General features: G+C 43.8%; 1 protein-coding gene and 1 long non-coding RNA gene across 3 annotated transcripts in view; both read left to right on the top strand.

Moving 5' to 3' along the window:
* LOC128931288 (uncharacterized) overlaps positions 1–23,447 on the top strand; it is a 685,153-nt gene that overhangs the window by 187,730 nt on the left and 473,976 nt on the right. The gene's annotated exons all lie outside the window — the stretch shown is intronic.
* The window catches only part of LOC128931310 (coiled-coil domain-containing protein 77-like), a 39,721-nt gene continuing 17,758 nt past the window's right edge, over positions 1,485–23,447 (top strand). The window contains exons 1-2 of the mRNA XM_078355232.1: positions 1,485–1,795; positions 12,580–12,811. Of these exons, the coding sequence (XP_078211358.1) occupies positions 12,638–12,811 (174 nt within the window). The 5' untranslated portion in view covers positions 1,485–1,795; positions 12,580–12,637. The remainder of the gene's footprint in view (positions 1,796–12,579; positions 12,812–23,447) is intronic.

Raw genomic sequence — 23,447 nt, forward strand, 5'->3', positions numbered from 1 at the left:
AGCTTCCACCTTCTTTTCTGCAGCTGCCTCACCTGTCTCAGCCTTCATTTTATTGAAGAGTCAGGGCTCCACATTAGGCTTTGACTTGAGGGAATGTGGCTGGTTTGTCCTTCTATCCAGATTACTCAAACTTTCTCTGTATCAGCAGTGTCTGTTTCACTTTCTTATCATTTGTGTGTATAATGGAGTAGCACTTTTAATTTCCTTCAAAAACTTTTCCTTTGCATTCACAACTTAGCTGTTTGGTGCAAGAAGACTGGCTTTTATCCTGTCTCAGCTTTCAACATGTCTTCTTCACTGAGCTTAATCATTTTCAGCTTTTTATTTAAAGTAAGAGATGTGTGACTCTTCCTTCCCCTTGAAGCCCACTGTAGAGGTGCTAATTGGTCTAATTTCAATATTGTTGTATCACAGGAATAAGGACACAGGAAGAGAAGGAGAAAAGCAGGAAGACTGCCGGTCTGTGGAGCAGTCAAAACATCCACAACATTTATGAATTAAGTTTGCCATCTTATATGGGCATGGTTCATGGTGCTCCTAAACAATTACAATAGTAATAAAAAGATAACAGATCAGCATAACATATACAATAATTATGAAAAAGTTTGAAACAGTGTGAAAATTACCCAAATGTGGCACAGAGACACATAGTAAGCCTGTGCTGTAGGAAAAATGGCGCAGACAGCTTTGGTTCTATGCAATGGCCACAAACCTTCCATTTGTAAAAACAGTTATCTGTGAAGCGCAATAAAGGAAAGCGAGGCTGTAGCAGATGCACGGTTCATTTAGACATCCTTAGGACTCAAACTAATACAGGGCCTTTTCCATGCCAGTAGCTGCAATTCTGAGACGAAAGTGCCTCTTCCCCGACCTTTACACCTTGCTTTCTGGAAAGATGAGACCATAATGAATTTTGAACTTGCTTTGATGATTAAAGCCCATTGTCGTACATTTCTCCGGAAAAGGAAGCAGTGTCTGCTATGGAGCAAACAGTAGAATTTAAATATATAATCCCTTGACCGTAGAAACTGAACCTCAGATCCTATCCTGGCTCTAGACCACCAGGTCATGGAAGAAGAAACTTTTCTTTGAATCTTTATCTTCTTGACAAGCTTATAAATTACAACATATATGCACCATGGACACCTGAGCTCAAAGCAGTTGAGCAATCTTAAGTGGGGGTGACCAGAAGTGGTGCCTTCTGACCCCAAGCATCACACTACCCATACCTGAAGGAGCGAGTTGCAGCCCTGCTGCATCGCCACGCGGGGAGGAGCAAGCAGAAGGAAAACTACATTTCCCAGCGACCACTGCACGGCGAGGAACGCCGCGAGGAGGGGCGAGATTGGGGGGGGTTGGCCTCTGTGTGAAGGCCCTTCCCATTGGTGCGTAGTCTAAAGGGCCGTGTAAGCTGCTGCGCGATTGGACAGACTCAGGGACGTTCAGTGGCGCCGCGACGCTCCTTGGTTTGACTTTTATTTTTCAGTTGAGTTCCCTGACTCGGAGACTTGAGTGTGTCCTGAGTATAGAGTTTCGGGTTTGGGGTGAAGGGGTTAGGGAAGAGGGCTTGGGAAGAAAATCTGGTGAGGGAGAAATAACTGCGGAAGCAGTACGGAGGAGACGGACGTGGCCCTGGAATCTGGGGTCTGTGGAGGGGCTGCGGACCCGGAGAGGAAAGTTCGAATCTGCAAAGGGAGAGACCTCGCCTGTGCTGGAGGGTTGGGACCTGGAGCAGTGAGAGAGTCGAGAATGGAATGAATTGGAAAAAGGAGTACAAGATTCGGACGTCCTGAAGGTGGGTTCCTTTATACGTTCACCCCACGCTGGTCCAAGCTTCAATTTCCTATTGTAAAATAAGGGATAATAAAAATACTTAACAGTTGTGGGAATAAATCAAATAAATCCACGGGTTGTCACATGGCGAAAAGAAAAAAATTCAAAGTGCTACACAAATGTTAATTGTTAATAGAAAGCTGTAAGAGTGTACCTAAGCAAGGATATCAGAGATAGGTGCATAGAAGCTAGCTGAAACCCGTTAATTTACCTATAAACAAGGGTTTTGTTTTGAGAGAGGAAATGAAGCGTAACACGGTTTCTATCTGCAGGGAACGCACGCCATCCTGGGAGAAACGATAGCAATAAAGAACTCTAATATGTTTAATTGTAGAGAATTTCAAAGGCAGTTCTTTTGCAGGTAGATCATTTTTGCTAAATCGTTTTGAGTGGAGAGACTCAGGAAAGAGATAAAAGAGGTGGTATTTAAGATGAGTTTTCGTGTACAGACTAAATTTTCTTAGCGGAAATTATGAGGGCTGTTGAGGGAGCTTTGTTCCAGCTAGAGGGAAGCTCATAAACAAAGGTATAGAGGCGGGGAAGTTATCTGGAAACAGAAAGATAGGTTTGACCCTTATGTAGAAAGGGTCACGAATTTTAGGCTAACAAGTTTGATTTAATGCTTTAGGCTATGAGGTGCTACTGATGAATTTTATTAAAGAAAATGGTCCAGGAGAGGCAAGGAGTAGGTTGAACCATTAGTTAAGCTGTTGTAGTGGTGTGGGTAGGAAGTATTGCGATTCTGAATTAACATGGTCTTTGTGCAGATAAAATAGGTAAGATGACAGGAGGTTCAGGAGAATGAGTAATCAAATGACGAATTTAAGTTGCCAACTCCAGGTTGCTTGGAAACGCTGAATTAGTAACTAAAATAGGAAAGTAGAAGGGGCACATTTGGATGAAAAAGATGATGTGTTAGGTTTAGGAAATGTTAGCTTTGAGGTGCTAAAAAAAAAAGTCTGAGTGATTTCCTTTTTAAGCTAAATATTTCAAGTGCTAGTGAGACTATAGGTGAAAATGTCCGGTATGTTTTTGTTAATTCAAATTAAGAGCTTGAAAAAGATGTCATTTATTTATTCAACATGTAATTGTTGCTTGCTCTAGTGCTTTAGATGATAGAATTAATAGGCTGGCAAGGTGGCTCATGCCTGTAATCCCAGCACTTTGGGAGGCTGAGGTTGGCAGATTATGAGGTCAGGAGTTCGAGATCAGTTTGGCCAACATGGTGAAACCCCGTCTCTACTAAAAAAAAAATACAAAATTAGCTGGGCATAGTAACATGTGCTTGTAGTCCCAGCTACTTGGGAGACGGAGGCAGAAATTGCTTGAACCCTGGAGGGGGAGGTTGCAGTGAGCCCAGGTCATGCCATTGCACTCCAGCCTGGGCGACAGAGTGAGACTCTGTCTCAAAAAAAAAAAAAGTGATAGAGTTAGTCATAAAAACAGGAGAAATAATGATGTTCCCAAATAAATGCTTAGAGGAAATGGTAAAGTTGAAGACAGAACCTTTTGAACCAAGAGAGTAAAATTGTCAATAATAATAATAGTCTGCCTTTATTGAGTGCTTATTTATGTGTCAAACACTGTCACTTGGCTCTGTACTCATTAGGTCATTTAATACTGACACCAACTTATGGCACAGAAGTAACTGAAATTTAGAGAGTATAACTTGCCGGAGGTACACCACTAATAAGAGGCGGGGCTCTGACTCAATCCCTAGTCTGATTTCAGAGCCCACTGTCTCAACGACAAAGCAATATTTATTATTATTATTATTTTCAGAAAAGTCTCACTCTGTTGCCCAGGCTGGAGACCAGTGGGGCAATCTCAGCCCAGTGCAGCCTCTGCCTCCCAAGTTCAAGCAGTCCTCCTGCCTCAGACTCCTGAATAGCTGGGGCTACAGGCACATGCCACACCTAGCTAATTCTGTAATTTTTGTAGAGACAGGGTTTCACCATGTTGCCCAGGCTGCTCTTGAACTCCTGACCCCTAGTGATCCACTCACATTGGCCTCCCAAAGTGCTGAGATTACAGGCATAAGCCACCGTACCCAGCTTATTTTAATTTTTTTTGAGACAGGAACTTGCTCTATTGTCCAGGCTAGACTGCAGTGGCACAATTACTGCTCACTGCAGCCTTGAACCCCCCAAGCTGAAGTGATCCTAACACCAAGCAGCTGGGGCTACAGACGTGCCACAGTGCCCTGCTAATTTTTTAATTTTTTGTAGAGATGGGTTCTTGCCATGTTGCCCAGGCTTAACTCGTGGGCTAAAGCAGTCTGCTGGCCTTGGCCTCCCAAAGTGCTGGGATTACAAACGTGAGCCACCATGCCCAGCCAAAGCAATATATTTTTAAAGGGTAGTTGGCGCTACCAGGCACAGTGACTTGCGCCTGTAATCCCAACACTTTGGGAGGCAGAGGCATGTTAGACCATCTGATGTCAGGAGTTCCAGACCCGCCTGGCCAACATACCGAAACCCTGTCTTTACTAAAAGTACAAAAAATTAGCCAGCTGTGGTGGCAGGCACCTGTAATCCCAGCTGAGTCAGGAGAATCACTTGAACCTGGGAGGTGGAGGTGGCAGTGAGCCAAGATCATGCCACCGAACTCTGGTCTGGGTGACACAGTAAGACTCCATCTCAATAAATAAATTAATTAATTAATTAATTAAGGGTAGTTGGCACTATTAGAAAAGAGCAATGAATTTATTAATTTGGATGTCTGCTGACCAGTAAGAGTTCGGTTAGATGTCATAGTAGAAGCCCGAGGCCTGGCTCAGTGGCTTCTGCCTGTAATCTCAGCACTTTGGAAGGCCGAGGCAGGAGGATTGTTTGAGTCCAGGAGTTGAAGGCCAGCCTAGGCAACATAGCAAGGCCCCGTCTTGCCGCCAGAGAGGTGAGTGTAGACAGCGTTATTTGTGGACGTGTGCAATAGTGAGGACAGTCACTGTGAAGTAGAAGAGGGCTGCAGGTTGTTAGAAGACTCTTTTAAAGTTTCAAATTACTCTTTCTTTTTTTTTGAGACAGAGTCTCGCTGTCGCCCAGGCCAGAGTGCAGTGGTGCGATCTTGGCTCACTGCAACCTCCGCTTCCTGGGTTCTTGCAGTTCTCCTGCCTCTGCCTCCTGAGTAGCTGGGACTACAGGTGCACACCACCACGCCTGGCTAATTTTTTTGTATTTTAGTAGAGTCAGGGTTTCACTGTGTTGCCCAGGCTGGTCTCGAACTCCTCAACTCAGGCAATCTGCCCACCTCGGCCTCCCAAAGTGCCGAGATTACAGGCGTGAGCCACCGCATCTGGCCTCAAATTACTTTTAAATGGTTTTGGAACTGTGAAATTTAGCTTTAAGTTGTCATCCATATCCATACAATGGATACAATTCATCTGCAAAAAGAGATAAGTACTGATACATGGTGCAACATAGTTGAACCTTGAAAACATTATGCTAAGTGAAAGAAGCCAGTCACAAAAGACCACATACTAAATGATTCCATTTATAGGCAAGTCCAGAATAGGGACATCTGTAGAGACAGTAGATCAGTGGTTGCTTAGGACTGGGAGACTGGGGTGATAGCTGAAGGACACAGGGTTTTTTCTTGAAGTGTTGAAACTTCTGAAATGGACTCTGGTGATAGGTGCACGTATCTGTGAATATGCTAAAAATCATTGAATTGTATACTTTGAATGAATTTAATGGTATATACAAATTAAATTTCCATAAAGCTATTTTTAAAAAATGTTACCCATAATCCTACCATGCCAATCCAATAATTTTTCTTTTCTAGGGTATTTTGACAAGAGGCAAATTGGCCCAATCTGGAGAAGTATTTTGGAAGGAGGTGGGTTTGGAGGAGGAGAGCAATCATTTTAAAGGAGAGAATTAAAAGAATAAAGATGGCATATTTGAAGGGTTGGCTGTAGAAGAAAGCAAGTGGGATGAGAGAACCAGAAACAGATTTTTTAGCTGGATTGAGTAGACTGGCCAGCAGAAGAAAAGGCTGTTTAATAGTCTTTCAGATTCATATTGAGAATTAGTGTGTGTGCGTGTCCAGTAAATATTTATTAAGTACTTATTATGAGCCAGGCACTATTTAAGTTACTAGGGATACAGCAGTAAACATAATAGATAAAAACCCCTGCCCTTAGTGAGTTTGCATATTACAGTGTGGAGAGACAGACATTCAATATTAGATAGATGGTTCTAAGTGTTTGGCTTTTTTTCTTCTCTCTGTCACCCAAGCTGGACTGCAATGGCATGCTCATGGCTCACTGCAGCCTTGGCCTCCCAGTGCAGGCGATCCTCCTACCACAGCCTCCCGTTTAACTGGGACTACAGGCACATCCCACATCTGGCTAATTTTCTGTAGAGACAGGGTTTGGCCATGTTGCCCGGACTGTTCTGAAACTCCTGGACTCAAGCAGTCTATCTGCCTTGGCCTCCCAAAGTTCTGCGATTACGGGAGTGAGCCACCACCCAGCCAAGGTTGTACGTGTCATGGAGAAAAGTAAAGCAGAGAAGATGGATGAGGGTGGTGGAGTGGTCAGGAAAGACTTCATCAAGAAAGTGACATTTTAGCTCTGAAGGAGGAGGAGGGAGTAAGCCACGTAGATAAATGAGGAAAGACCATCATAGCAAAGAGAACTACATGGGTATAGGGACTCTGAAGTAGAAGTGTGCCTGTGTTTGAAGAACAGCAGAGAGGCCAGTGTTTGTGCAGCAGTGAATGAGAAGAGTAGTAGGTGAGGTCGCAGAAGTCATGGGGTTGGCCAGGTCATATATGACCCTGTAGCCAATTTTAAAGACCTTGACTTTCTGAGTAAGATGAAAGTCATTGGAGGCTTTTGGGCAGGGGAGTTTTGTGTTTTGATATATATTAATGTGTTGAGAATATACTGTAAGGGATGAGGTTGAAAGTGGAACGGGGGCAAAGTGTGGTGACTCACGCCTGTAATCCCAGCACTTTGGGAGACTGAGGTGGGTGAATTACCTGAGGTCAGGAGTTCAAGACCAGCCTAATCAACATGGTGAAACCCCATCTCTACTAAAAGTACAAAAGTTACTGGGGCTTGGTGGCCTGTGCCTGTAATCCCAGCTACTCCAGAGGGAGGCTGAAGCAGGAGAATTACTTGAACCCTAGCGGGGTAAAGGTGGCAGTGAACCAAGATTGCACCATTGGACTCCAACGTGGGTGACAGAGAAAGACCCTGTATATTTAAAAAAAAAAAAAAAAAAAAGCAAAAAACGGCTGAACCAGGGCAATGAGGGCATAGGTGTTAAGTAGTTGTCAGATTCTAGATGTTTTGATGTGCTGGCTAGTAGGATTTGCTAATGGGTGTGTGTGGCATGTAAGACAAAGAGGAGGAGTAAAATTTCTCCAACCACATTTGTTTGTTTGTCATAAACAACTGGCAGCATAGAATTAGCATTTACTGGAATGTAGAATTCTAAGAGAAGAGCAAGTTTTGGTGGTGGGAGGTAGGTATCAGGAGCTCAGTTTTACACTTGGCAAGCTTGGGAAACCTGCTAGACATCCACGTGGAGAGATTGAGTAGGTAGTTAGGTGTGTGAGTCTAGAGCAGAGGGCAGAGTAAGGACTAAGGCATCAGTTTGAAAACCATTAATGTGTATATGCTATTTAAAGCTGTGAGACTTCAGGAGATCACCAACGCAATGAGTAATGACCAGTAAGGAAAGCGGACAACCAGGAAGAGGTCCCCTGGAAGCCAAACAAAGAAAACTTTAAAGGAATCAGGGAGAGAGGCACTGTGGGGTTCTGAGCAGGAAAATGGTATGTGGAAGTAACAGTGGCGATGATCTCTTGCTACTTTTTCACAAAATTCTTTCCCAAAGGATTGAAGATTTTAAGCAGATTATACCAGGTAGAAGAACATAGCAGAACATCATCTGACTTGCTCAGAGTCAGAAGGGATTGACAGAGCATGCTTGATAAGAAAGCTTTCACCGAAGCAATAAAAAATCAGCCTCTCTTCCTCCCCCCACGCCCCCCCCGCCGTCAATCATGTAACATGGTATGATATTCCCTTTCCAGCCGTGAGGTTTATATTCCTGATATTTTATTTATAAATTTATTTATTTATTTATTTTACTTCAGGTGCATACTATAGCTGGCATTTCTCCCCACGTTATCCCTCCCCAGGAAAATTTCTATAATAAGGTTGTTGCAAGTACGGGAGCTCAAGATCTTGCATTATGAATTGAGATGGAGATTGTGAAGAGACATTTAAATTTTATAAGTAATTTTTTTTCTTTTGCTCAAGATGCTAGAGAAAGCATGTGAAATAAAGATAGCATCAATGGCTTTGTATTAGTTTTAAATTCGATATAGTGGGTACTCTCTCTACCTTAATTTCCATTTACTACTTCCTTCTTTGGAGAGGGGAGTGGAGCAGGGGAAGTCAATATGTTGCTGAGGCTGGCCTCGAACCCCTGGGCTCAAATGATCTTCCCTCAGCCTCCTGAGTAGCAGGGACTATAGGTGTGGACCACTGCACCTGACTGTATGTACTGTTTATTGCTTATTAGAGACTTCTCTGCATCTCCTTCTCCTATCCTGTAACTTCGAGGAAAAGATTGTAGATTTGTTTTTCATTGTTGCAGATAACAGGGAGACCTTTTTTCCTTTGTTTGCTTATCCATTTAAATATTTAATACCATTCTGGTTTTTATTTGAAAATAATTATGAGGAGTACCTTTTGAAAATTCAAAAGGCATGAATTTCAGGATTTGGAGATACTTTAAAGAAAACTACATTTTAAAACATTAAGTTCTTTCCAAGAGGAAAATATGATGATGTTGAAGAGGGAACTAGTCTATACGTCCTGTACTGTTTTTATTTTTCTGTTCTTGGCCCCTCATTATGAATTTTTTGTGTATTTGATAGGTGTGAAAAAGACAGCATGAACTTTACCCCAATACACACCCCTGTCTGCAGAAAGTAAGACATTTGCTTCTTTTTTTTTTTTTTTTGAGACAGAGTTTCGCTCTTGTTACCCAGGCTGGAGTGCAATGGCGCGATCTCGGCTCACCACAACCTCCGCCCCCTGGGTTCAGGCAATTCTCCTGCCTCAGCCTCCTGAGTAGCTGGGATTACAGGCACGCGCCACTGTGCCCAGCCAATTTTTTTTGTAATTTTTAGTAGAGACGGGGTTTCACCATGCTGACCAGGATGGTCTCGATCTGTTGACCTCGTGATCCACCCGCCTCGGCCTCCCAAAGTGCTGGGATTACAGGCTTGAGCCACCGTGCCCGGCCAAGACATTTGCTTCTTATTTTCAACTTGTTAAAATAAGAAATCAAGACTTGTGTGGTCTTAGTCTTATAATAGGAACTGGAAAGGTATTGGAAATGTACTTCCTAAAGTTTTTAATTTTTATTTATTTTTTTATTTTTTGAGACAGAGTCTCACTCTGTTGCCCAGGTTGGAGTGCAGTGGTGCAATCATAGCTCATTGCAGCCGTGACCTCCTGGCTCAAGCAATCCTCCCGCCTCGGCTTCCTAAAGTGTTGGGATTACAGGCATAATCCACGGCTCCCAGCCTGAGACAACCCCTTTTAGAAAATATGAAATGTCGGCTGGGCGTGGTGGCTCACACCTATAATCCCTGTACTTTGGGAGGCCAAGATGGGTGGATCACTTGAGGTCAAGAGTTCAAGGCCGGGCACGGTGGCTCAAGCCTGTAATCCTAGCACTTTTGGAGCCCGAGGGGGGTGGATCACGAGGTCAAGAGATCGAGACCATCCTGGTCAACATGGTGAAACCCCGTCTCTACTAAAAATCCAAAAAATTAGCTGGGCACGGTGGCGCGTACCTGTAATCCCAGCTACTCAGGAGGCCGAGGCAGGAGAATTGCCTGAACCCAGGAGGCAGAGGTTGTGGTGAGCCGAGATCGTGCCATTGCACTCCAGCCTGGGTAACAAGAGCGAAACTCCGTCTCAAAAAAAAAAAAAAAGAGTTCAAGACCAGCCTGGCCAACGTGGTGAAACCCTACGTCTACTAAAAATATAAAAATTAGCCAGGCATGGTGGCAGGAACCTGTAATCCAAGCTACTTGGGAGGCTGAGGCAGGAGAATCACTTAAACCCAGGAGGTGAAAGTTGCAGTGAGCAACTTTCATGCTACTGCACTCAGCCTGGGTGACAGAGCAAGACTTCATCTCAAAAAAAAAAAAGGAAAGAAAAGAAAAGAAAGAAAATATGAACTGTTAAGTAGGTGAGCACTGTGGCTCATGCCTGTAATCCTAGCACTTTGAGAGGCTGAGGCGGGCAGATCACAGAGTCAGGTGTTTGAGATTAGCCAACATGGTGAAACCCCACCTCTACCAAAAAAATAACAAAAATTAACCAGGCATGGTGGCGTGCGCCTGTAATCCCAGCCATTCGGAAGGCTGAGGCAGGAGAATTGCTTAAACTCGGGAGGCAGAGGTTGCAGAGCTGAGATCACACCATTGCCACTCCAGCCTGGGCAACAGAGCAAGACTCCATCTCAAAAAAAAAAAAGTTAAATAAAATAGTATTTCTCTCACAAGTTTTTAATGATTGGGAAAATGTCTAAGGTTTTCTTCATACAAGTTGACAAATTTTAATATCTTCATGCTTATTTATTAGAAGCAAGCACATATATTAACTACAACTCAGAGCTTCTGGTATAGTTTCTTCACTTTGTTGTCTGTTTTGTTATGTTGTAAATTGTAGACAACCAAGCTGGATTTATTTTCACATAAGGGTTACTCTTCTTCTGTACTATTTGTTTTCTCACTTCCATTGTTTTAGCTCAAGTCTTGTTTGCTAGAAGCAAACAAACAAAAATTTCATGTCCACCCTTTTTTTTTTTGAGACGTAGTTTTGCTCTTGTTGCCCAGGCTGGAGTGCAGTGGCATGCTGTCAGCTCACTGCAACCTCCAATTCCCAGGTTCAGGCTATTCTCCTGCCTCAGCCTCCTGAATAGCTGTGAATACAGGCGTGTGCTATCACGCCCGGCTAATTTTTGTATTTTTAGTAGAGACGGGGTTTCGCCATGTTAGTCAGGCTGGTCTTAAACTCCTGACCTCATGATCTGCCCATTTTGGCCTCCCAAAATGCTGGCATTACAAGTGTGAGCCACCATGCATGGCCTTTTTTTGTTTGTTTGTTTGAGATGAAGTTTCACTCTTGTTATCCAGGCTGGACTGTAATGGCGCAATCTTGGCTCACTGCAACCTCCATCTCCCAGGTTCACATGATTCTCCTGCCTCAGCCTCCCGAGTAGCTGGGATTATAGGCATGCACCACTAAGCCCTGCTAATTTGTATTTTTGGTAGAGATGGGGTTTCACCATGCTGGCCAGGCTAGTTTTGAGCTCCTGACCTCAGGTGATCCACCTGCCTCCACCTCCCAAAGTGCTAGGATTATAGGCATGAGCCATCATGTCCGGCCATACCCAGCCTTTGATCAGAGTCTTTTGCCACTTATAACATCTAGTTCTAGTCTGTGCAATTCAAATGTCTCAGATGTTAGAGATTAGCATCTGATGTGATTGTTCCCATTGCAGTATGTTTGTTTCTTTTTTTTCTTTTTGAGACAGGGTCTCCCTATTTTGCCCAGGCTGGAGGGCAGTAGTGCAGTCTCAGCCCACTGCAATCTCCACCTCCCATGTTCAAGCAATTCTCCTGCCTCAGCCTCCCAAGTAGCTGGAATTACAGGCATGTGCCACCACACCCAGCTAATTTTTGTATTTTTAGTAGAGACTGGGTTTCACTGTTTTGGCCAGGCTGGTCTTGAACTCCTGACCTCAAGCAATCTGCCTGCCTTGACTTCCCAAAGTGGTGGGATTACAGGCATGAGCCACTGTGCCTGGCCTGCAATGTGTCTTATAGTACTGCATTTTCTAATTGTTACTACATGGTCTCACTTAGTTTATATTCTTTTTTGTGTGTGTGTGACAGAGTCTTGTTCTGTCGCCAGGCTGAAGTGCCGTGGTGTGATCTTGGCTCACTGCAATCTCTGCTCCGGGGTTCAAGCAATTTTCCTGCCCCAGCCTCCAACAGGAATTACAGGCACATGCCACCATGCTCGGCTAGTTTTTGTATTTTTAGTAGAGACAGGGTTTCACCATGTTGACCAGGCTGGTCTCGAACTCTTGACGTCAGGATCCGTCCACCTCGGCCTCCCATAGTGTGAAGATTATAGGCGTGAGCCACCACACCCAGCCTATATTCTATTTTTTAAAATTATTTCTTTAGTTTCTAATGTATTTTACTTTTACTTTTTTAGAGACAGGGTCTTGCTGTGTTGCCCAGGGTGGACTGGAAGTCCTGGGCTCAAGCAGTTCTCCCACCTCAGCCCTCTGAGTAGTTGGGACTGCTCAGCTACTCAGCTGTGCCACCATTCCTGGTTCTAACATGTATTTTGAATTTAGCTTTAAACCAGTAGTACTTGGAAGATAATTAATAAAATTATTTACTATCCTGTAATATCAAACTTTCAACTTTTTTTTTTTTTTAAATAGAGACAGGGTTTCACTGTATTTCTCAGGCTGGTCTTGAACTTCTGGGCTCAAGTGATTCTCCCATCTTGGCCTCCTAACGTGCTGAGATTACAGGCATGAGCCACTATGCCTGGCCAAACTTTCAAATTTATGAGCACCTTAATTATAAGCACTTTAAGAATACAGAACACCCTTTTATTTAGAAAGTTATAACTCATAAACTTTCACGGAGTATGATAAATATTTCCTTTCTAATTTCACATAGGCAAACAGTTGTCTCCAAACGTGGTGTTGCCATCAGTGATTCCACCAAGAGGAGGGGAATGGCAGATTCACTGGAGTCAACCCCCTTGCCTTCCCTAGAAGATCACCTGGCCAAACTCTGTCCTTCTAAGGACCTCCTGGAATATTATCAAAAGAAGATGGCTGAGTGTGAGGCAGAAAATGAGGACTTACTGAAGAAACTGGAACTCTACAAAGAAACTTGTGAAGTACAGGTAAAGAGACAACACACACGTTTTTAGATCTCTGATGAAGTCTTCATTAATTAGAGATGCTATAGAAGTACCAGCTTGTATCATAAGCAGATGTTCTATAAAAATATTCCTATTTTATTCCCCAGCCCACCTTCCTGCCCTTCAGGCCCTCCTTGGATTGTAACCCCCAAAACTACTCTTCTTATAAAATCTTAAATTCTGATATCTCCACATTTCTTATACTTGTAGTTCTTTCATCTTCTAACCTGACTAGTCCTTAACTTCTTTGTTACCTTCGTAACTTCCTAACTTTTCAGTTTTCTAAGTGCTACCTACAGCTCTGACATCGTGGCCTTCAAACCTAAACCCCATGTTGCTTTACTTTGGTAGTAACTGCACTGCCTGTAAATGACCCCTTGCTCAATTATTCTTTTGCTCCACCTGTATAGCAAAAACCTTGTCCTGTGCATCACAGGATGTTTAACAGCTTCCCTGGCCTCTACCCACTAGATACCAGTAGCACAACACCCCCAGCTGTGACCATCAAGAATGTCTCCAGGCTGGGCATGGTGGCACACGCCTTTAATCCCTGCACTGTGGGAGGCCAAGGCAGGTGGATCATGAGGTCAAGAGATCGAGACCATCTTGGCCAACATGGTGAAACCCCGTCTCTACTGAAACTACAAAAATTAGCCGGGTGTGGCAGCATGCACCTGTAGTCGCAGCTACTCGGGAGGCTGAGGTGGAAGGATCACTTGAACACAGGAGGCAGAGGTTGCTCCAGCCTGGCGACAGAGCAAGACTCTGTCTCAAAAAAAAAAAAAAAAAACCCTGCTCCATCATTTTTCTCCACTTTCTGTTGTATTTTTAACTTCTTGCTTGACGTTAGCTTTTTCTTCTCAGTATATAAACATATTCAAGTTTATTCCAACTTAAAAGAAAAATTAAAAACTCTTCCTTCATTGTGCTTCTCTCTCTAGGTACTCTTTTTATATAAATGGCTCATTCTTTTCCCAGTCGCACTTCCAGAATCATGTAACTTTCCCATTCACTGAAAGGGAAATTTCTCGACTGCAGTTTCATCTCTGTCCTCGCCACACCACTAAAACTGTGCCTTCTGTGGTCTCCAAGTACTTCTTTACCAAACTCATCTCTTTTTTTTTTGCCCTTTGCAGGGTTTGTCACTTTTGACCTCTCCTTTTCTAAAATTTTCTTCCTTTCTTGATTTCTGTGTCATTTTTCTTTCACGATTTCTATCTAACCTCTCTGATCACCTCATCTTCGTGTCCATGAACAACTCTCCTTCCTTACTCTTAAATGTCAGAGTTCTTCCAGATTCGACTGTAAATGATCTTGTATATTACACTACTACATATGTGATGGTGACTGTTAAATCACTAACCCTGACTCACTTTTCTCCAGAGCTTCCTTTCTCTACCCCAGCTTCCGCACCCACACATGTACTGCCACCATTTCACCTCCCTTCATTCCTCATTCCTTAACTTTTTCTTTATTCTTTGTCTTGGTAAGTGGCATCATTGCCTCCGGTTCTGCCAAGCCCATTACACTGAAATCATTTGGCAAGTCTTATTGATTCTGCTTCCTAAATACTACTTAATCCATTCCCACACCTATATCACTCTTGCTGAGATGCTCATGCAGACTCTCGAGTTGCATTTAAACTGAGACAGTGTCTTCCTTGCCAGTACCTGCTCTGCCCTCTTACATCCCCAGTTGGCCTCACACTTTTCACTCTAGCAGCACTGAAATATTTGTAGTTGTCCAAATTTATTAGGCTTTTTTTTTGGACATTTACTTGTCATTTTTATCATGTTATGTATGTATACAATGAACTACATTGTAGTTCATTCCATTTGGGCTCTTGAATAGCCTCAGGATGGGGGCTGGTTGCCAGATAACAGTGATGCAGCATCTCTAATATATTTACTGTGACTCGGGGTGAGCCACCATGCCTAGCCTAATTTTTTTATAGATTCTACAAAAAAAGTGTTTCCAACCTTGTAAGTTCCACTGTGGTCCTGTATGCTGTACCTTTCTCCAAATCGCTTGTTAATATTTACTTGTCATTTTTATCACCTTATGTCTGTATCTGTGGACTTCTGGATTTTTTGTTTTTTGAGTCAAGGTCTTGCTCTGTTGCCCAGGCAGGAGTACAGTGGTGTGGTCATAGCTCACTGCAGCCTCAAAGTCCTGGACTCAAGCAATCCGCCTGCCTCAGCCTCCCAAGTAGCTGGGACTACAAGCATGTACTGCCATGCCAGCTATTTATTTATTTACTTACTTACTTACTTACTTATTTATTTAGAGACAGAGTCCAGCTCTGTCACCAGGCTAGAGTTCAGTGGGGTAATCTCAGCTCACTGCAACCTCCGCCTCCCAGATTCAAGCAGTTCTCTTGCCTTAGCCTCCTGAGTAGCTGGGATTACAGGCACATGCTGCCACGCCCAGCTAATTTTTGTAGTTTTAGTAGAGATGGGGTTTCACCTTAGTGGCCAGGATGGTCTTAGTTTGTGACCTTGTGATCTGCCCACCTCAGCCTCCCAAAGTGCTGGGATCACAGGCATGAGCCACCACACCTGGCTTGCTTATTTATTTATTTATTTTGAGACAAAGTGTTGCTCTTGTCACCCAAGCTGGAGTGCAGTGGTGTGATCTTAGCTCACTGCAACCTCTGCCTCCTGGGTTCAGGCAATTCTGCCTCAGCCTCCTGAGTAGCTGGGATTATAGGTGCCCGCCACCACGCTGAGCTAATTTTTGTATTTTTAGTAGAGACTGGCTTTCACCATGTTGGCCAGGCTGGTCTCCAAATTCTGACCTCAGATGGCCCACCCACCTTGGCCTCCCAAGGTGCTGGGATTACAGGTGTGAACCGCTGCGCCTGGCCCAGATTTTTAATTTTTTTGCAGAGACAGAATCTCACTCTATAGTCTAGGATAGTTATGAACCGTTGGGCTCAAGCCATCTTCCTACCTTAACCTCCCAAAGTGTCGGGATTACAGGAGTGAGTCACTGTGCCCAGCCTTCTTTATAAAATCATTTTTAATGACCTTAATTTTAAGTGTTCAGTTCAGTAATGTTAAGTGTGTGTGTGTGTGTGTGTGTGTATGTATACATACACATACCCATTTTTTTTTTTGAGACAGAGTCTTGCTCTCTCACCCAGGCTAGATTGTGCAGTGGTACAATCTCAGCTCACTGCAACCACGGCCTCCTGGGTTTTAGTGATTCCTGTGCCTCAGCCTCCCAAGTAGCTGAGATTATAGGGTGTGCCACCACGCCCAGCTGATTTTTGTTTTTTTCAGTAGAGATGGGGTTTCATCATATTGACCAGGCTGGTCTTGAACTCCTGGCCTCAAGTGATCTGCCATGCCTGCTGTGTTAAGTATATTCACATTGTTGTGCAGCTGATCTTCAGAACCCTTTTCATCTTAAAAAACCAAAACTCCATCCCATTAAACAGATCCTCATTTCTCTCCACTCCTTCTGTAACCACTATTTTACTTGCTATTTCTATGGATTGGAAGTAGAGCAGTATTTGCCAGGCACGGTGGCTCACACCTGTAATCCTAACACTTTGGGAGGCTGAGGTTGAGGGGGATCACCTGAGGTCAGGAGTTCGAGACCACCCTGGCCAACATGGTGAAACCCTGTCTCTATTAAAAATACAAAAATTAGCTCAGCATGGTGGCACATACCTGTAGTCCCAGCTACTCAGGAGGCTAAGGCAGGAGAATCATCCAGGAGGTGGAGGTTACAGTGAGCTGAGATTACACCATTGCATTCCAGCAACAGATCAAGACTCTGTCTCAGAAAAAAGAAATAGAGCAGGATTTATCTAGAATAGAGTGAAATCATACTGTAGTTTTTCTTTTTGTGACTGACTGACTTCACTTAGCATAACGTCCTCAGGTTTTGTCCATGTCATAGCATGTGATGAGATTTTCGTCCTTTCTAACAACATCAGGCTCTGTCATGGTTCTTATTTCCTGCTCTCTCTTCTTAGAGAACCCACCGTCTGCTTATCCCTCCCCCAGTCCTCTGTTCCTCTGTCAGGTGTCAGCTCTTTGGTGGGAGTACTTTGACTTCCCAAACAGATTTTAGAATTTTATTCCTGCCACACTTTCCCCACACCGTTCCACCATGCGTGCTTCCATTAGCTAGTTATTTTAGAATTTTATTCCGGCCACACTCTCCCCACACCGTTCCACCATGCGTGCTACCATTAGCTAGTTATTTTAGAATTTTATTCCGGCCACAGTCTCCCCACACCGTTCCACCATGCGTGCTTCCATTAGCTAGTTATTTTAGAATGTTATTCCGGCCACACTCTCCCCACACCATTCCACCATGCGTGCTTCCATTAGGTAGTTATCTTATTTTAATCATTTGCCTCTCTCCCGTGAATTTCCTTAGCTCTGTAGACAGGAATCATATCTTTTCATCTTTGTTTTCCTGCATGTAATAATAATGCTTATGCTATAGGAAGCATTACCAAAAAAGTGTGGATAGGCCAGGTGTGGCTCACAGCTGTAATCATGGCACTTTGGGAGGCCAAGGTGGGCGGATTGCCTGAGCTCAGGAGTTCAAGCCAGCCTGACCAATATGGAAAAACCTTATCTCAACTGAAAATAAAAAATTAGCCGGACATGGTGGTGCGCACCTATAATCCCAGCTACTTGGGAGGCTGAGGCAGAAGAATCACTTCAACCTGGGAAGCAGAGGTTGCAGTGAGCTGAGATCATCCTACCCCACTCCAGCCTGGGCGACAGAGCAAGACTCTGTCTCAAAAATAAAAGAGAAAGTATAGATAGAATAGGTGAATCATATGGCATTTTGGATTCTATAGTCCATAAAAGGAAGATGTGAGAGCTTTGATGTTAAGTGCAAACTTCACACTCATTCTGTAGCTTTTAAACACCAGTCAAGGTCATACATGGTGGCTCATGCTTGTAATCCCAGCACTTTGGGAGGCCAAGGCGGGAGGATCACTTGAAGGCAGGAGCTTGAGACCAGCCTTGGCTAACATGGCGAAACCCCATCTCTACTAATAATACAAAAATTAGCTGGGCATGGTGTCATGCACCTGTAATTCCAGCTACTCGGGAGGCTGAGGCATGAGAATCACCTGGGAGGTGGAGATTGCAGTGAGCTGAGATCGTGCCATTGCACTTCAGCCTGGGCAACAGAGTGAGACTTGGTATATATGTATGTATATATATATGACTAAATAAACAAATAAGACTTGGTCTCAATAAATAAATAAACTCCAGTCTATATATACATGCCTATTGCTGTCATTTGAATTCTGTATTGGTGAAATTATTTACTTTAGAATATTTCTACATTAATAGACTGCTCCCTGTCCCGTAAGAGATACTCCATGGAAACCCAGTATCTTTCAAGTATCTTACTGTGTTTTTTGCAGCATAAACTTGAATGTGATTTACAGGAGAAAGAGGAAGAGATTGATGAATTGCAGAAAGCTCTAAGTGATATGCAGGTCTGCCTCTTCCAAGAATGGGAACATGTTTTACGCCTCTACTCAGAAAATGACCGACTGAGAATCAGGTACCGAGTAGGAGAGGGGAAAGGTTGGAGTTATAACTTGAAATTACTTTATTTATTTATTTTTGAGACAGCCTCACTCTGTTGCCCAGGCTAGAGTGCAGTGGTGCAATTTTGGCTCACTGCAGCGTCTGCCTCCTGGTTCAAGTGATTTTCATGCCTCAGCCTCTTGAGTAGCTGTGATTACAAGTGTGCACTGCAATGCCTAGCTAATTTTTGTATTTTTAATAGAGACAGCGTTTTGCCCTGTCAGCCAGGCTGGTCTCCAACTCCTGGCCTCAAGTGATCCACCTACCTCAGCCTCCCAAAGTGCTGGGATTACAAGTGTGAGCCACCATGCCCAGCCCTTTAAATTACTTTTAAAAAGATAAATTTTTCCACATTAATTCTCTTAGGTTGTATTCCATAGGAAACAGACTCTAAGATGGAGATTTGCCTTCAGGGCAGTTATGGGAGAAGCTCTCTGATAATAGCTATGAGCAGATTTGGGCAGAGATAGAATAGGAACAGATACAATGGTAACAGAGGCCTTAGTCAACCCCATAGGGAGCACTAAGGATAGGGGGGCCTTTTGGTGGCAAAGGACTCAAATTTGTGTCCCCACATTGACCAGTCATAGGATGCAAGCTGTCCCCAGGGAGGGTGTGTAGACTTGGGAGAGGAAGCCCCCTTGAGCCAAGTGAAATTTTTAGAGAAGAACTGAGCTCCTGGGAGATGAATGTCTTGGTCCTGAGGGGGAATTGAGCAGTACACTACATGTTCCACTACAGTACACTTCTGTGTGTGTGTGCTGGGAGTGGAGGACAGGGGGTAATATATACATAACATAAAGTTACCATTTTGGCCATCTGAAGTGTACAATTCGGTGGCATTAAGTATGTTCATACTGTTGCACAACTGTCACCCCCGTTCATTTCTAGAACATGTTCATATTCCTAAGCTGAAATTGTGTACCCATTCAGCAGTAGCTCCTGCATCCCCGTTACCTTAGTCCCTGGGACACACATCATTCTACTTTTCATCTCTATGAATTTGACTATTCTAGGTACCTCATGTAAATGGAGTCATATAGTATTTGTTACATCGGGCTTATTTCACTTAGCATAATATCTTCAGAGTTTATCCATGTTGTAGCATCTGTCAGAACTTTCCTCGTTTTTAAGACTGAACAACGTTCCGTTATATGTGTGTACCACATTTTGTTTATCTATTCACCCACCGGTGTATCTCAGCTCACTGCAACCTCTGTCTCCCAAACTCAAGCGATCTGCCCACCTTAGCCTCCTGAGTAGCTGGGACTACAGGTGTGCCAACATGCCTGGCTAATTTTTTCTGTAATTTTTATAGAAACAGGGTTTTGCCATGTTACCCAGGCTAGTCTCCAATTCCCAAGCCCAAGTGATCTGCCAGCCCTAGCCTCCCAAAGTGCTGGGATTACAGGAGTGTGCTACTGTACCCAGAAGTAGATCATATGGTAATTCTGTTTTTATTTTTTTGAGTAACTACCATACTATTTTCTATAGTGGCTATACTGTTTTATATTCCCACCAGCAGTGCACAAGAGTTTCGGTTACTCCACATCCTTGCCAGTATCTGTTATTTTCTTTTTTTTTTAAAGCTTTTTTTTTTTGAGACAGGGTCTTGCTTCGTCACCCAGACTGGAGCACAGTGGCATGATCTTGGCTCACTGCAACCTTTACCTCCCAGACTCAGGTGATCCTCACACTTCAGCCTCCAAGTAGCTGGGACTACATACATGTAGCACCACGCCCAGCTAATTTTATATATATATATATATATATATATTTTTTTTTTTTTTGGTAGAGATGAGGTTTTACCATGTTTTCCAGACTGGTCTCAAATTCCTGAGCTGAAGCAATCTTCCTGCCTCAGCCTCTGAAAGTGCTAGGATTATAGGCCTGAGCCACTGTGCCTGGCCAACACTGGTTATTTTCTGGGGTTTTTTTTTTTTTTTTTTTGGAGACCGGGTCTTGCTCAGTCACCCAGGCTGGAGTACAGTGGCAGGACCACAGCTCACTGCAGCCTTGACCTCCCAGACTCAGATGATCCTCCCACCTCAGCCTCCCAATTAGTTTGGGGCCACGAGTGTGCACCACTATGCTTGGCTAATTTTTGAAGAGATGAGGTTTCACCATGTTGCCCAGGCTAGTCTCAAACTCCTGAGCTGAAGTGATTTGCCCAGCTTGGCCTTCCAAAGTGTTAGGATTACAGGTGTGAGCCACTGTGCCCAGCCTTATTTTCTGTTTATTTGATAGTAACCATCTTAATGGGTGTGAGGGAGTCTCACTGTGGTTTTGATTTGCATTTAAAAATGTTGAGCATCTTTCATGTGCCATTTGTATATCTTCTTTGGGGAAATGTTTATTCAAATCTTTTGCCCATTTTAATAATTGGGTTAATTTTGTTGTTGAGTTGTAGAAGTGCTTTTTTGTTGTTGTTGAGACGGTCTCGCTCTGTCACCCAGGCTAGAGTGCAGTGGCATGATCACGGCTCACTGCACCCTCTGTCTGCTGGGCTCAAGCTGTCCTCCCATGTGAGCCTCCCGAGTAGCTGGGACTACAGGCATGTGCCACCAGGCCTGGCTAATTTTTGTGTTTTTGGTAGAGTCAGAGTTTTGCTATGCTGCCCATGCTGGGCTCAAACTCCTGAGCTCAAGTGACCCACCCATCTATTAGAGGTGTGAGCCACCGTGCCTGGCCATAGAAGTTCTTTATATATTCTGGATATTAAACTTTATTAGATATACTGATATATGCAAATATTTTCTCCCATTCCATAGATTGCCTTTTTATTTTCTCCTTTCTTTTGTATTTTAGAGACAGGGTATCACTGTCGGCCAGGATGATCCTCCTGCCTAAGCCTCTGGAATAGTTGGAACTACAGGCATGTGCCACTATGCCTGGCTAATTTATTTTCTTTTTTGTAGCAACGGGGGTGGGGGGTCTCACTATATTGCTCAGGCTGGTCTTAAACTTCTGGCCTCGGGTGATCCTCCTGCTTCAGCCTCCCAAAGTGCTAGGATTACAGGAATCAGCCACTGTGCCCAGCCAGGAGTTTTTAATTTTTATGAAGTTCAATTTATGTATTTTTTTCTTTTGTTGCTTCCGCTTTTGGTATCACGTCTAAGAAAATTGCCAAATTCATTGTCAGGAAGCTTTTCTTCTATGTTTTCTTTGAAAAGCTTTTGTTTTTTGTTTTCTTTTTTGAGTTGGAGTTTTGCTCTTGTTGCTCAGGCTGGAGTGCAATGGCGATTCTCCTGCCTCAGCCTCCTGAGTAGCTGTGATTACAGGCATGTGCCACCATGCCTGGCTAATTTTGTATTTTTAGTAGAGAGGGTTTCTCCATGTTGGTCAGGGTGGTCTTGAACTCCCGACCTCAGGTGATCTGCTCGCCTCAGCCTCCCAAAGTGCTGGGATTATAGATGTGAGCACTAGAAAAGAGCACTTCCTGCCTCTTTTAAAGTTTTAATTATTTTAGCTCTTATGTTTAAGTCTTTGATCCATTTGAGGTTTTTTTTTTCTTTGAGATGGAATCTTGCCCTGTCACCAGGCTGGAGTGCAGTGGCACGATCTCGGCTTACTGCAACCTCTGTCTCTCGGGTTCAAGCGATTCTCCTACCTCAGCCTCCTGAGTAGCTGGGACTACAGGCACCCGCCACCATGCCCGGCTAATTTTCATACTTTTAGTAGAGACGGGGTTTCACCATGTTGACCAGGGTGGTCTCAATTTCTTGACCTCATGATCCACCCACCTCGGCCTCCCAAAGTGCTGGGATTACAGGCATGAGCCACCAAACCCGGCCTTGAGTTAATTTTTGTATATAGCGTTAGGTAAAGTTCCAACTTCATTCTTTTGCATGTGGATGTCCAGTTTTCTCAACACCATTTGTTGAAAAGACTTAGCCACATGGTTTATTTTTATTTTTATTTTGAGACAGGGTCTCCCTTTGTCACCCAGGCTGGAATGTTGTGGCACAATCTTGGTTCACTGCAACCTCTGGCTCCCAGGCTCAAGTGATCCTCCTGCGTCATCTTTCCAAGTAGTTGGGACTACAGACACAAGCCAACACACCTGACTAATTTTTGTATTTTTGTAGAGACAGGATTTTTCCATGTTGCCCAGGCTGGTCTCAAACTCCTGAGCTCAAGCGATTAGTCCTCCTCACCTCCCAAAGTGCTGGGATTTCAAGTGTGAGCCACCGTGCCCAGCCTTGCCACATGGTTTTTGATGTCCCATGGTCAGGTGCTCCATTTCTAGCAGGATCTACTAGCATGACAGAAGCTGGTTTTTAAATGTTTTGTCATTCTCAGCTGTAGACAGCATAGTCTTGCTGCAGATTCTTAGAGGGTCTTTTACGATTCTTGTAATGGTGCTTGCTGTAAACTCCACTTGGTATCTTGTGCCACCACAGATACCATAGGATCTGCCAAGTCATATGTCCCAAGCAATAGAGCCTCCTTTCAACTCGGGGCCACACTGAAAGCTCGCCTTCCATGTCAGTTGATATATGGGATACTGATCCCAAAATACGAAGGGTGTTGTCTACAGAACCTGAAGACGCCTTTCAGGCATTATGCTTCCTTCTTGTTGGTAGCAGGTACCAGAGGAAATAATTTGATCTTTACTTCGGGGGGAGTATCCTGATATACCTAGATCACACCCTTAAAAACTTTACGTATGTGCTTTGTAAGGTTCATCTCCAACTCTTTGTTGCACATGTGTCTCACCAAGGGTTCCAGTGCACTTGCTCTTTCTTGTTCATGTGATTTAATGCGATGTCATCAGTAGTGAGCTCCTGGCGATTTGTGAAGGAGCCAGATCCAGATTCCTCTTTTTTTTTTTTTTTTTTTGGAGACAGAGTTTCACTCTGTTGCCCAGGCTGAAGTGCCATGGCAAAATCTTGGCTCACTGCAACCTCACCTCTTGGGTTCAGGCAATTCTGCTTCAGCCTCCTGAGTAGCTGGAGGCTACGCCTAGCTAATTTTTGTATTTTTTAGTAGAGATGGAGTTTCACCATATTGGACAGGCTTGTCTTGAACTCCTGACCTCG

Source organism: Callithrix jacchus, chromosome 18 (assembly GCF_049354715.1).
Source record: "Callithrix jacchus isolate 240 chromosome 18, calJac240_pri, whole genome shotgun sequence".
Classification (NCBI taxonomy): domain Eukaryota; kingdom Metazoa; phylum Chordata; class Mammalia; order Primates; family Cebidae; genus Callithrix; species Callithrix jacchus.